General features: G+C 38.4%; 1 protein-coding gene across 1 annotated transcript; it reads right to left on the bottom strand.

The window, feature by feature from the left end:
• Positions 1-454: 454 nt before the first annotated feature.
• LOC308387870 (acyl-CoA Delta-4 desaturase-like) lies at positions 455-14,120 on the bottom strand. Its single transcript, XM_080868208.1, has 13 exons — positions 13,965-14,120; positions 13,204-13,481; positions 6,336-6,446; positions 5,890-6,087; positions 4,825-4,926; positions 4,631-4,756; positions 4,481-4,541; positions 4,321-4,397; positions 4,048-4,145; positions 3,757-3,853; positions 3,578-3,657; positions 1,865-1,990; positions 455-1,773 (listed from the first exon to the last, which is right to left on the bottom strand). The coding sequence occupies exons 2-13, from the start codon at positions 13,411-13,413 to the stop codon at positions 1,722-1,724; spliced, it is 1,338 nt and encodes a 445-aa protein (XP_080724334.1). The 5' UTR covers positions 13,414-13,481; positions 13,965-14,120; the 3' UTR covers positions 455-1,721.
• Between the last annotated feature and the right edge of the window lie 536 nt (positions 14,121-14,656).

The following is a 14,656-nucleotide window of genomic DNA, read 5'->3' as shown; positions in this document are numbered from 1 at the left end:
CAGTCTGCGCCTTTTTAAGTTCTGACTGAAATGTCAGAAAGGAGTGATTAAAATCTTTATTTCCGTGACAGATGCATACAGCGTGGCACAAGGAAAAGCAATGTCCATTGGTATGGTACACTGCCATAAAAATCTGCCTATGCTAGCACAAATTACCACTTAAAGAAATCCAGCTGTTAATAATGTTATTGATGGCATCTTTTCTTGCCATTACCTGTCACTGTATCCTAAAAACTTTGCATCTATAGCATACACTTTCTGTCAGAAGTGATCGTGCATTTAGGAAACTACAGTTTAATTTGTGATAGACTGCAAATGATTGGCCTGACTGTATTTTCTGCAGGACTGTTGACTGTTTGGAGGTCCCGACTGGAGCCACGAACCCTGTTGTCCCTGAACAAAGAAGAAGTGGAGGCTGTGTTTGGAGATGAAGGCTGTCGTGTCTACTCATAGGTCACTGTGCAGAAAGAACACAGGTCAGTCACAAACATCTGTCAAACTGCTTACACAGCTGTTTAATTCATAGACGTGCTTGTTTGTTGAAAAGCTCAGAGCCTTTGGATACTGTAGATACTGTGTGAATAAGACCCACATTCAGACTTTCAACAATTATCTGAGCACGTTAGGACAAGTAGATATACACAGGTACATAAAAACACAGGTGTCAGGTGTCAGAGTCTTAGTGATTATAGATCATCACTGAGCACACATTACATCTTTGAGGCAAAGATCAGTAATCCAGTGTGATACGTTTCTGAATATTTTACTGTTTATTCTCTAGTTATAACATACCCTATATCAGAAACAAAGTCAAACTTAAATTTTGAGTCCAAATAGGTTTCATTTTGTTTTATTGATCTCAAATGATTATTTTTGTTTTTATTTCTTTCTTTCATGAAAAAATAGCCCTAAAACCTCATTGTGTAGCTCTGCTGTTAATAACCATGATTGGTTTTGAAACGCCTGTTTGAACAACTCACAACCGGTAAGATTAATTAGCAACATAACCTCTCAGAGATGTGGAGAGAATCAGATAAAAACGTGTCCACCATATGGTCTTGGTAAGCAACTTAAAAGTAACGTAAAATTATCACGATTTTGCAGCGTTTCAGCATCACTTAGCAAGAAATGCTTCTGCATATTGTTGTTTTTGTCATTAAAAGTGAGATTATATGCAGCATATATGTTGCTGCCGTAAAGTGTCATTTACATTGAGCTTTTTGTTGGAATGTGTTTTCTAAAATAGATTTGGTGACGGTTTCTTTCAACACGGTTTCTTTATTGTATACTGAAAGAGCAGAACAGAAGAGCTGTATTTAAAGTTACACAAAGTTGCACGTTAGACAGGAGATAATAAACATTTTAATATATAGTTTGTTGTTTGAATGAAAACAAATTATCCTGTTTAATCATTCAAATATTATCACAAGATAGAAAAATGAAAACTCATTTTAAATGAGTCACAGGGGCAAGTTTCACAACTGTGTTTATAACATCACACCGCTGCTGATCAAGATATTCTTAAGGCAACTTAGGAAAACCCTGTGATCTATAAAAATCAGCAAATCTGAAAACCAAAGTAAGACTTAACAATAACACCAATAATGAGAAAGATCCTTCCCACAATTTCGACTGAATTTTAAACTTGAAATGGATACAATCGCTTTCTGATGAAAAAGAGAAAAACGCTTCCTCTACATCAGTCAAGGAAATGCCGTCTGTTATTTATGGAGATATGCATCGAGCCACAGATCCCCCGAGCTTTTCAGTGACCTGTAAAAGTCCAAAAGAAAAGTCAATCTTTCCATAAAAGAAGACTGAGCCATGCACTGTATTTACAATCTTTCTAACAGTCTGCACTTACGTGACAATATCAGCAAAGCCTCGCCACAACGTTTTCACCCGGTAAGGAATCCCATGTTTCTCACAGAGTGCGCGGACCTGTGGCGCCACCAGGTGGTAGTTGTGGCGCGGCATGGTAGGGAACAAGCTTGAGAGAGAAAAGAAAGAGGAATTTTCCCTCAGATATGACGCCATGATTCACTTTGATGTAGGCAAAGAGAGAGTTTCGTGGATCTTTAATGCTTGTACAGTTTTGTGCAAATGTCCTGAGCTACTCCTCATTTCTTTACGTTTTGCTGGGAAAATGAATAATAGGTCAATAATTTATTAAAAGATGCATAAATAAGTAGTTTTCGGGAATAGTTATCCAGACTTCTAGAAAGACATTCGAAGCTTATTTTTGGGTGCTGCTTCACTGCTTCAACAATGCTGAGGTCTGGGATCTGGGGAGTCCAGTTGTGTTGTTGTTCTGTGTTTCACTGCACTGGGACTGTGTGTGATCATCATTATAAATGCAATGGTCAATTAGATGTTTTTCGTGGAAAACGTGTGATGTGGTGAATCAAAATCTGACTGTTCTTTTCTGTGTTCATAATTCCGTCAACTTCAACACTGGCTGAAATGCAGCCCCAAAACATGACAGAGCCTCCACCATGTTTGGATGTAGACACTCGCTGTTGTGCCTCTCTCCTTCTTCGATCGTCACTTGTCATATTGATGAGAATTTTGTTGATCACTCAGTAAGACCTGTTGTCACTGATTTTCAGTACAGCTCTTGTGTTATTACCTCAGCCTTTTTTTCCCCATGCTTGCTTAAAAATGAAGTCTCGACAGCCACCCATCCACTACCGGTAACAAAGTGCTTAAAGATACAATGTCACAATAGTTGTTTGCTAAGTTGTTTGTTATACATAGACGCTTGAGTTCCTTTTTTTAATGCTCGAATTATTCATAGGTCAGTATTAAGTAGTTTAACAAACAAAGAAACGTTCCTCTGAGAATAGTCAACTGATATTGAATAAAAAACCCGAAAACCTTAAGAAACTGTTGCTGAAGACCGCTGTAAAAAGTTGCAATAAAGTCTGGCTCCTTTTAAGCAAAATATAAAGGTCATGTTATGGAGTAACGTGATGAGTTGCTTTTTCTGATGATTCACTTTTCACTAACAAACCCAACACCGTTAACAGTTAAGTGGCTTTATAAACAATAAAATATTCTTTTGAAAATGATCAGGGACAAAGGAGAACTATTGCTCAAGAACCTTTATAAAAATTACAGGGAAGTCTGGCTCATTGGAGGGAAATTCACTAGCTGCGACCACATTATCATTTAGGTTCAACTCCATTTCTAGACGGTAACAACAGATGGTGCACGCATGAATGGAGGGTGCGGTTTTTGGGAGGACTCAGAGGGGAGTGGCAGCCACTCCCAGACCAGACAAACCCCCATGTACGAATGAGAGGCGAATAAATTGGAAAAGGGAGGCAGTGTGAGGCAAAAAACCGAGAACAAACAGCTTGTCGTACAGGCGGGTCATATATAGACAGAGAAGGGGAGTGTATGAGGTGTAGTCCTGTTCCTGAAATTCTGATAAATTATCTCAAGACATTTGAACAGTATTGTATCTGTAGAACAACTGTTTCTTATTTAATATCAGTAATCAACTTTGAACTCTCAGCAGTGTGAGCATGCTGAACATACATTTGTCTGCATTTGCTGCACTCATTTCACTTACTGGTGCTCGATTTGAAAGTTGAGGTGTCCACTGAACCAGTCGTTGAAGAAGGACTGCTCAATATTACAGGTGGATTGTAACTGTCAAAAGGCCACGAAGGAGTTAATAAAAACATAATAAAGGGAATGTTTTAGTCATCAAATGTCAGCAGTGCCTGCTGGTAAAAGTAGTACAAGTACCTGCATGGTCAGCCAGTCCCTGTGCTTTTCATGATCGATGTCCATCGGTATGTGATTCATCTGAGTAACCCACACAAACCAGTGACTCTCCAAAAACCTGTAACATTAAAAACAATATAATACTTTTGATTGAAAAGATGCTATAACATGATGCTAAAGAGTACCACAGTCTGTGTTACAGTTTGAGTCAGTCTGTTAATTGGTAACAAATCATGAGTTAATTATTTACATATCAGTAGTATTAGGAAGAGCATTAAAAAAATTTGGTTGACTTGTTTTATAAATATTTACCTGACAAAAAACATGAGTGCCAATGAGCCAAACACGCCATACAGCGGGATGTAACAGGAGAAGAATCGAAAGTAGTACGACAAGGACCACGCCAGATCCTTCACAAGACAAAAAAGTTCATTTTATCCTGATAATTTCTGCTTAAAAATAATCTTAATTCACCATATTCTTATTTTAAACTTATTCTGTTTTTACTTTAATGTTTTTCTTTAGCCCTTATCCTTAAATATTTAATTAAAACAAAACTAAACCATCTGTAGCCTGACAGCTTACCACCCAGTCACGCCGGGATATCATGGTCTTCATTATCTGCATGTAGAAATAAACTGGAATGAGCAGCGGTGGTCCCACTGAAAGAAAAATACAAAAAGATTTACTTTAAAATTGCAACATTGTGAAATTATAGTTTTTATTCTTCTCAGACAAAACATACAGAGAAAGAAGTACTGGTGTTGGTGATTGTAGGGCATGTTTTTGATCTTCTTTATCCCGTACTGCAACACAGAGGTAAAGAGGGGGTGTTAAGAAGTTGGACCGTATGAATGTTTGAAGAAATCAAAAATATTCGTTTAGTCCCGCTTGCCTCCACAGGTTGAGTCTGGCCAAGCACAAAGACATTCAGCATGTTGATATCGGGGTCCTTGGTGAAGATGTTGGGTTTAGCGTGATGCTGGAAATGTCTGTGATTCCACCAGTTGGCCGAAGCTCCCTGAGAAAATCGATCTTTTAATACCTGTGTTTAATTTATATGAAAAGAATATAACTGAGAGAGGTTACCTTTAAATGACCAATGACAAACTTGTGGACCAGGTGATTCCAGGTGGACTTTTTGAAGACCGACAGGTGACCAAAGTCATGCTGCAGCCATCCAGCCTGTGACTAGAGAAGAAGGAACAGCTGTTATACTGGCCACATACAGCCAGAGCCTGTGCTGCAGGTGGTCAATTTAGGACTACGTTCCATCACTGGACTCGTAAAAAGACAAGAGCAGGAATCGAAACTGAGTGCTTAGAGGGTCTGAAACCCAAGCTTTGCCCCACAGTGCAGCTCCAGAAGCCACCTAAGTGTCCTTATCTAGAGGACCTTGAGCTGCCTGAGCCACAGGACGTAGAGTCCAAACTGTCCGTTGACCCTTCACCTCTGGCCCCTGGTGGATTCAGCCGATCTTGGCCACCTGAGGAATCCAGTCCTCTGCCAGTTACGAGCCAAGCCACCAGAGATGTCCCTTTACCTCCTGCCATGCCTCAGGAATGGTCCAGTCTCTGTCACAGGCCTCCGTGCCCACCCCCTGAACAACTCTGTGTTCATCCCTCTGCTGGGGCCCTGAATTGCTTCATTTTCTCTGTTGGTCCATGCCATCCCACAGATCTGAGCCTCGGCCATGCTGCCCCTCTGTTTCAGCCAAATGAACAGCTACCCTGTTCTACTAGCCCCGAGCCCTTGTGTTGTTGCTTTTTGTTTTTCATCCCTGGAGACTTCCATCACCCATTTGGGTCAGCTGAGTTTGTGTCAGGTGGGGATACACTGTGTCATGGACACTGAAGTTTTGGATTATTCCTTTTGTTTTTAAATTCTTGTATTTTTGGTGTTTTTAATCTTTTGAGTTTTGTACATAGCAGTCATTTCCTGGTGGGTTTCTTTATGCTTTTGTCTTTAGGTGTTTTTTGTTTTTTGCAAACTATCTTTTGCCAAGATGAAAGTTATAGTTCATATTCAATTTCCTGAGTTTTAGTTTATCCTGCATGTGTTTCCCTGTTGTTTAGTCCCTGTCTGTGTTACTTGCAGAAATGCATACTAGGACCCATTTAAAGTTTATGTCTGAAAAGTTCATGTCTCAATTACCTGAGCAGTTGCCAGCAAAACTGAGCAAAGTAAGGTCAGGATCCAGCCCGTCCCCCACATTGAAACAATGAGCCATGGAAGGGCTTCTAGCAGAATGATGTGACTGAGGTGGAGGAAGAAAAACAAAGGCCGAGCTCGAAACAGACCCTTTTTCTCCACCTGATCTCGTAGAGTTTCAAAATCCTGCACGAGGGCTGCCTGGGTGCAGAGAAGAAGAAACAAACCATTCTAAAAAGCTGAAAAGGTGATGCACTGATATCACATTTGTAAAAGTGTTTGTTTGTTCAAGGTAACAAAACCTGACCATCTAGAATCTCAGATGCTCCCAACACTCAGCACTTCATAATTAACAAAACAGATCTGCTAATTTTTTAACTTACATTTATTTCACAACATCACTCACATGTTATCAATAAAAAAATAAGGGACTTTAATTAAAGGCTCACATTTTTGTCCCGGTCCTGGCTTGGCTCTGTTGCCGCTAACTCTCCGATCAGCAGCGGCTTCAGAAACTTTTGCGCAAACTTAAGATCAGGATGGAAAGCAGTGAATGCTTCCTAAAAAACAAAGAAACAAGCAAAAAGAAAAAGAAAAAAAGAAAGAAAGAAATTTAATCAAAAACAAAAAAGTTTTCAGATCCTAAAAAAAACTGTTTAAAGATAAATTCTCACATGATTTAATTGTTCATAGTAATGCCACAGCATTAAAGCAGCAGTGTTACCATCTGGCAGACGTTACAGGAGCCTGTCTGCTCGGACTACAAGACTTAAAAACAGTTTTTACCACCAAGCCATACGACACCTCAACCACAACACTTAAACACACACACACACTCCACAGGACGCACTCAGAAGCTACCCTGCAGCTTCACAACTCTGTTTAATCTGCACTGGTCACTCCACTTTATTGTTATTGATATTTATATTTAAAAAAGTGCAATACTGTAATTTTCTGCTGCTCATTCCTGTGCAATATCCCATCTGCCCTCCCGTCATATTTCTTTTCAAGATTTTCTTATTTAATCAATAGTGTACATATATTTATATTTATAGATTCATATATATTTAGTCATCTTTTCTCTTTTACCACGTCTCTCTAATATTTTGCTCTTTACTATTTTTCTATTTTTTTAATTATTATTTTTTATTATATTTTCTTCTACTGTACCTGCTGCTGAGTGACTGCTGCTCGTCAAACACATTTCATTGCAATGTTGACCCAGTGCTAACTTGCATATGACAAATAAAACTGAAAACTGAAAACTGAAACAGCAATTCATTGCTGTATAGCAAAGCTGTGTACAGTCATAGTTGAGGGGTTTCAAATATGGGGGCCACCCTCACACAATGAGACAAAAAATGAATATTGACCAGAATAAAATGGAAAACAAGCTTCTGCATCAGTTCTGTACTTGTGTCAGTATTTTGGAGTTTCTAATATTTTTGTTCTTGAACAGTTATTTAGGGCGTGTGTGAAAGCCCTTTCTGTCACAATTGCAAGGAACTTATCAATATGCGAGGAGTGCCAGGGGACTAGCACAGACACTATGTTTTGTAAGAAATGAGAAACCACTGAGTTTTTATCTCTAAAATAAAATACTAATAAGATACTCTTTACCCTTCCAATGTTGCAATAAAATCTATTTATTTATTATTTCATTAATTGCTGTCAATTTGAGATACTAGAAAAGTCAAGTCAGAATAGAGTAAAATAAATAAATAATTGATAAAACAAATAACTAAATAAACGACAGCTCTGAAGAGTTTTCTTGAAAAATGTCAGTAGAATGTCTCTTTCAGTGTTTTGGAGCTGCCACAGAAAAAAAATCATGAACTGCTTTATCCGGCTTAACGGTAGAAGGTTGCTTTGAGGAACTGAGAGATCAAGAAGTATTAGGAGCAGAGAAGTCAAAGGAGCTTGGAAAGAAAAGCGTCTGGACTTCTTTAAGTTGCTTGAAGACGTTTCACCTCTCATCCGAGAAGTTTCTTCAGTTCTAAGGTCAAATGGTGGAGAGTCCCAGATATAAACCTAGTGGGAGTAACCCCCCACAGAGGGACAAAAGGACCCCCCCCCCGAAGAAGCTTCTCGGATGAGAGGTGAAACGTCTTCAAGCAACTTAAAGAAGTCCAGACGCTTTTCTTTCCAAGCTCCTTTGACTACGATGACCTGGATGACTGAGAACCTTCACACACTGTAAAAACGATAACTAGCAATTGTTGATTTCACTAAAGTTTTTAAATTAAACTGACTTAGAAATAAAACTTTCCATTTACAACCTAAAAAAGCTTGTCTACCCAACAAATTTCTTTCATTGTTGTCCTAACTAAGATTTTCTAGACAGCATAACAAAGATTATCAACTTTTGAGCAGAGTTTCTGAGTCAAGTTGGGAACCAGTGGGAAACCCCGTAGATGACTGGCACATGTGGTCTGAACAAGTTTGAACTAAACCAAACGAACTTTCAACTGAGCCTGAGCAGACCTGAGCTGTGTGATAGTGGTTTACCATGTGTTCTAGACTAAAAACCTCCTAAGAAAATTTGAACCATCGTGGCTAGATTTGGATGTAAATTGCAATTTTTCGACCATTGAGGATTTTCACTTCTGCAGTTGGAGTGTATAATTCTTTTGGACAGGTGCTGGAGCTCCGACCATTTACCCTAGCAGGTAAGCTAACTACATGTGTTATTAAGATTTTCTACAAGCGCCTAGGCTGCATCCTCCTGAGGACCCGGGAGGATGGAACTAGTAAAACACTGAAAAAGGCCAACAATAGCATTTTTAAGTTATCTAAGTGACTTAATTGATTTCCCCCCGGCTAGCTATCGAGCTGGTGGGTAACAGACGTCTCCGAAAACGTCGGAGCGCTTTTGCAAGCATATGTTGTCTTAATAAACTGAACAGATATTAGCAATTTACACAGCTACATTAACGCCTGAAAATATCTTAAAAGTTTATTTTGTGACCCAGAAAGAGTAATATTAAAACTAATTCCACAGGTAGAATTTGCACATGCGCAATAAGGATCGGGGAGTCCGATCCGTACTTTTTTTTTCTCGTTTTTTTTCTACATTATATTGAAATGTTTCAATATTGCAAACATTTTAAGTGATGCTTATTGTAAGGAGGACGTATTTCTCGGACACATTTAGAGGAGTCCACTATGAATTTGGGCAGCCTTCGTGGCGCCGCTGTGTCGTAATCGGGCTACAAGCAGCCTCTGAAGGTTTTAGCTCAGAGTAGTGGCCCAGCGCAAAAAGTAATGTTAAACACTCTGATATTTAGACAGACATCACTAAATTACGGTATCTCACACTGGCTTTTTACAGCACTTCTGCCATGGTAAAACTTATTAGCTTATTACCCGTTTTGTAACCAGTTTCAATGTTATCTTTGCATGAAAACGTTATGTTAACCTTGACAACAAACTGGGCCAAGCACGCGTTGTCATGGAGACGCGTTCATGGGTCGGTGTAGGATATGTGCGCCAATTATATGACAGTGATATAAGTAACTTGCATATTGTCTAATATTGTTTTTTCACTTTTTCAATAGCACTGTTACTTTAAAGTAATGTTTAAAGCTGACTTGACAGTTTGTCAGCTGGTGTAAGATTGCCTAATGTACTGTAAGTTAATTGTCACACGCAAATTAAAGTTGTACTTCATGCTCTATATTATAAGATTGCTACATTTTCAGAGCTTTTTACATAATGGGGAAGGAGACAATATTTAAGGAATGATTGTGTGTTGTTGATGTATATTGTGTTACAGATAGTATTATTTTTTCTAGAGTTATTGCATTTTTTTTAACATAGTAACAAAACAAATGTTTGAATTCAAGCTTGCATTTATGTTACATGTCATGTATGTTATCAATCATATACTTGATATAGTAGACAAGTGGTTATATGTAAGTTAATATGATTCCTTACATATTTTTTTCATGATGTCTCTGGTTTTGGCTTGTTGATGTATTCAGCTCCTGCATCTATGGATTCCTTCTGTGTGTTAGATATGGATGTTTTATCCCATTGCAAAAGTGCTTTTGGCAAAATTGACTATGTCTCTTGTGTTTCAGGGGTGGATTTCATGCAATGCCGATTTTGCAAATTCACAAGCTCCAATCAAGAGACTCTTTTGAAACATTTCCGCCTTCATCACGGACAAGGTGCACATTGGCCATGCATTCACACAGACTTTGTATGTGTATTTAAAACACCTGGAGCATTACGATCACACCTCTCAAGGTCACACTCAATAGTAAAAATCCACAAAAATTCCACATTTCAGTGTGAACATAATATGTATTTGCATATTGATACTGTTTTTTGTGGAGGGTGTTTCTATTCCTGTGAAAAATGTGTATTCATGAGAGATTTTTGAAGTAGATTTTGCGGTTGATAACACAGTCAGGCATACAACATGGTGCAGACTGTACAAGGCAGCTACCCAGAAATTTTCTGTGCTGAATAAATGGCAATATTTTGGTTATTGTCTTGTTTAGATATCTGAAGAATTTCATCGGATCACAAGCAAAGACCTCCTGGGGACGTTCAATGCATCCCTCGACAAATTTGTGCCTGGCCTGCTGAAACTATACCGGTCTAAGAAGGGAGCTCTTGGTGAGGACATGGAAGACATCTTGGATAAACTTGATGAACAGGTAAGTGCTCCTTTACCTGACATTTTTAGAAGAGAGTATACCTTGGTCATAACAGAAAAAAATGTTGGCTTCAGCCAAAACACATCAATGGAAATGAATGTCATCAGTCATTACTTTGTTTTTATTTGGCGGTATTTTATTTAATTTGTAAAAAGAAAGTAAAATCGTTAAAATGGTGTTTTGTTTTTTTAAGTTTTACATGTTGCTGGGCCTGATCTGTATTTTATTTTCATTACTATAAGAGTTCTGATTTTGCATTGTGTGTAGGTACACCATGTTACTATACTAATTTAAATGCTTGTTTTCCACTGAATACTCTTTAGACATCTGACATTGTGTCCCACCGAAAGACAGCAGCACTGAGAGGCCTGCCCATTTTCCTCGGAGAGGATGCAACACAGGTTTTCCTGAAGTGCTTAGTAAGTACAAAAAAGTAATGCAAGCAAAACTAATTGCTATGAGATGTTTTTAAAAGATGATTTAATCCAAAATGGAAATGTCCACTTCCTCAGTGCAGTCCAGATAATTTTATGGTGAGGATTGCAGTTGTCATAACTCTCGCTGCTTTTTTTTCTGCTGAGGAGCACCTGGGCATTTTTAGTGGGAGTTCAACAGCAGAAAATATTTTTGTACAAAACTCATCACAAGCACAAGGTTGGTTGGTGAAAGATATTCTGCCGTTAATTAAAGGAAAATAAGCTTTTTCTTTTTAAAACCTCCATGAGTCAAATGAGCATCATGGTATAGAGGTTAAAGTTAAGATCTTTAGAAATGTACTTTGTCTTTAATTTTTCTTAGCTTTCAATAATTCATATTTTACTTTTCTTCTCTTCAGGACACTGACATTTTGGAACCAGTGTTGAACGGTGCATCAGTTGCCATCCTGACCATCCTGCAAGATGATGATGCCAATACTTCTGTTTGAGAACAGGCTGTTGTGTTGGAAGGGGACATCGTGCTACATAACATTCCAGACCTCTCTGGCATACCTCTTTGGCCTTCTGTATGCCCTCAACATTGATTATCCAAAGCAGATGAGTTTACCTTTGAAGCAATTCAGGGCATCTTTTTTGAACTCGGTGGCTCTCGATGCTCACAGCGCATAAGGTCTCTAAAAACAAAGCTTTTGCTGTGTCTGTTAATGGGGAAGCCAGACATGAGTTTAACTTGTTCTTAAACATGTTCAAGTGCATTGTAGAGTCATGTAAAAAAAAAAACAGTAGTTCAACCCCTTTCCCTCTATATAATCGTTCACCTGTTACAAAGAGTTGCATATTTAGTGTTTGAACTGTTAAAATTAATTAGGAATAAGTGAAGGAAAGAGGGAGGAAAGGAAGAAGGGAGAAAAGAAGGAACAGTCAAAACAGAATGGTTCATTTTGACCTGGTCGGTCAATATGAAGGTGAAGTGAATAAGTGATTATTTGAAATGTAAATATTAGTCAGATGAATCTGTATTATTGAGAATCTATGGTGAAATTTTGTCTTGTAGGATTTTAAAAGATTTGTTATAGTGTTTTTCACTCCACCTGAAGCATGGAACTGGTATTTTACCTGATAGTTCGCTGTTCATTGATGGTAACATTTCTAATGACTTTTGACTTCTGTAGTTCATCATCGTAAGCCCATGTAAAATGTCAATGTCTGGGTACATAGGCAATTGTTTGTTGCACTACCCTATTTAGTGTGCAATAGTTAAGTTAAGCTTTTACAGGACAGTCAGGGTGTGAACATGAATGACTAAGCTGCTGGACACTTTTCTTTTTTTCTGGACTCTGGAATTTTAATGTCTCTGCTGGGGTGCTCAAAGCACCCTAAAGAAACTGGCAACACGTTTTTTTCTGTTTGTTTGCTTTTTTACAGAAATTCACCCCACTGCCCATGACCTTCTGAAATATACTGAAAGCACTGTTGAAAAAAATAAATACGTTTTTACATAACATTCAGTTGTGCTTTGTTTTATTCTATATCTGTTTGAGTGTTTTTTCAAGTACGATAACAGCATACATTTTTCTTTATTAATATTGGTAAATTTTCAACTCACTGGAGTAAGAATTGTATGATTATTCAACAAGAATATCTGTGTTTGGTGAATTTAGGAATACATGGCCTTGGAGGGAATAATTGTATGTTAATTCAACAGGAATATCTTTGTTTGGTGAAGGCAGAAATACATGGCATTAAAACCAGAATTTCTTTGTTAGACTTACAGGATTATCCTAATTAGGTGAACAAGTAGATCCAAGTTGGCAGAACATGAAAATATTAGTTAAGTCAACTACAGTTGGCAGAAGTTGAGAAAACTCAAAAATCTCTTGCATCATGTTGCCTTGAAATTTAAAGTTTTCTCAACTTTTTCTTTTTTACAGTGCAGACATACTAGGAGCAGAGTTTGGCAAAAAGGATGAAACTGCTTTTTAAACTTCAAAAATCTGGACTTCTGGATTTTTCCCCCCTGAAAAGTGACAGTTGAAGTGTCAACCATTCGTATATCCATTTATCCTCTTTCAAATGTTCCTCCATGTCTGGGTCACGGGGAGTATCAGGTAATGTTTCGTGAAATGAACGAAGAGAAACCTACTTTGTCATTTGATGTCTTTCAAAATAAAATCACATGAAAAAAAGCACAGGTCTGTATAATGAAAACGTACCGTGGCATCCTCTCCAGCATAGTGGCCGATGACTCGAAACCCTCCTGGATGCCTTTTGGCCCACTGAGTGATGTTGTAAACCTTTCGATCGATGACCAGCCATTGATCATTCCTGCTGCAGTGGCTTTGCACCTCCTCCCAGGTGTAAACACCTTTAGCTTTCCCGCTGGCAGGCTCTCCTGGCCCCGTCTGCTGGCCTCCACGTCCCATCCTCACCGCTGTCTCTGGTCTAAATTCACCTGAACTCTAGAGGGTCAGTCAGCCGCAAAGTTTCACACCTGGATGTAAAAAGGGCGGATTCAGGGAGGAAAACTCATAGGGTGGATGTTACTGGTATACTGTTGCTTTCTTTAGTTTAATAAGTTGACTGTGGCACAGAAAAACAAAGAGGAGTGCAACATCACTAACTAATAATTCATGATGAAATCCGAATACCATCTATTGGAGCTACAGTTGAAGCAGGTCGGTTTTCACCCACTGACTTTGCGTCATTCGTCTTTATCGGCATTAAACGCCGATCTAACTGTTAGACGCACATTTTCACTTAAAAACAGGAAATTGAACAATATTGAGGACACAAGTGCGTTTTATACGTGAATGCACAGGTTAAAAAATAACTAGTCAACGTTAATGTGTAAAATCTAGACACAGAAATGACTGTAGCGCCATGGAAAAAAGCGTTAATTAAATAATTAAATAATAGCGGCAGATAACGGGCGGCTGGCTGTGCACGCCAAAACATGAAGATGATATTTACTCACAGCATCCAGATTTTAAACCAGCCTCCCCGGGTTTCGGGCACGTTAAAAGATCGATTCAGTGAGCTCAAGTCCTTTTTATATAACAATCATCCCCAAAAACCCATCCTCTGCCTTCCCTATACGCACACCATTTCATCCACGCACTCCTTCTGTACAAACTCTGAGCAGATCATTCGAGGTGTCTGAGCCAATCGGCGCACAGTACATTCTTGTCCCCTGGCCAGTGTGCCATAGGCTTAATAAACTGCTCGTCTGAACAGTGCAAAGTCGTTTGAGCGCACAGACGAAAAATAGTTTTAGTCTGGGAGATGTCACACACAGTTTCTGACAGTTTCTGATTTGATAGAAGGATTAAAGACACGGGAGGTCTTTAAGGGGCAACCCTGCTATTCATTTATTTACTTTTTGTTGTTTTTGTTTTGTTTTTTAATTTTTTGTTACCTCCCCCAAAATGCTTCTATACCTAATTAACCCGTTTAACTCCTAACTCCCATTTTTTTCTCCAAATAGTTTAATGTTGTATGTCTAAAAAGTTTACAATTATTGCACATTTGAAATTGCTTCTTCTTCTTTTTCTTTTTTCTTTTTTTCAAAAATATTATATCAAAACACACGCTCCATAAAAACATGCAGACCATCAACGGGTAAACAAAATGCAGGACTCTTGGATATCAGACATGTCGAAAGCATTG

Source organism: Rhamphochromis sp. 'chilingali' (assembly GCF_963969265.1).
Source record: "Rhamphochromis sp. 'chilingali' genome assembly, chromosome: 2".
NCBI lineage: Eukaryota > Metazoa > Chordata > Actinopteri > Cichliformes > Cichlidae > Rhamphochromis > Rhamphochromis sp. 'chilingali'.
The sequence above is the reverse complement of the archived record's forward strand: the minus strand, read 5'-3'. Positions and strand labels throughout refer to the sequence as shown.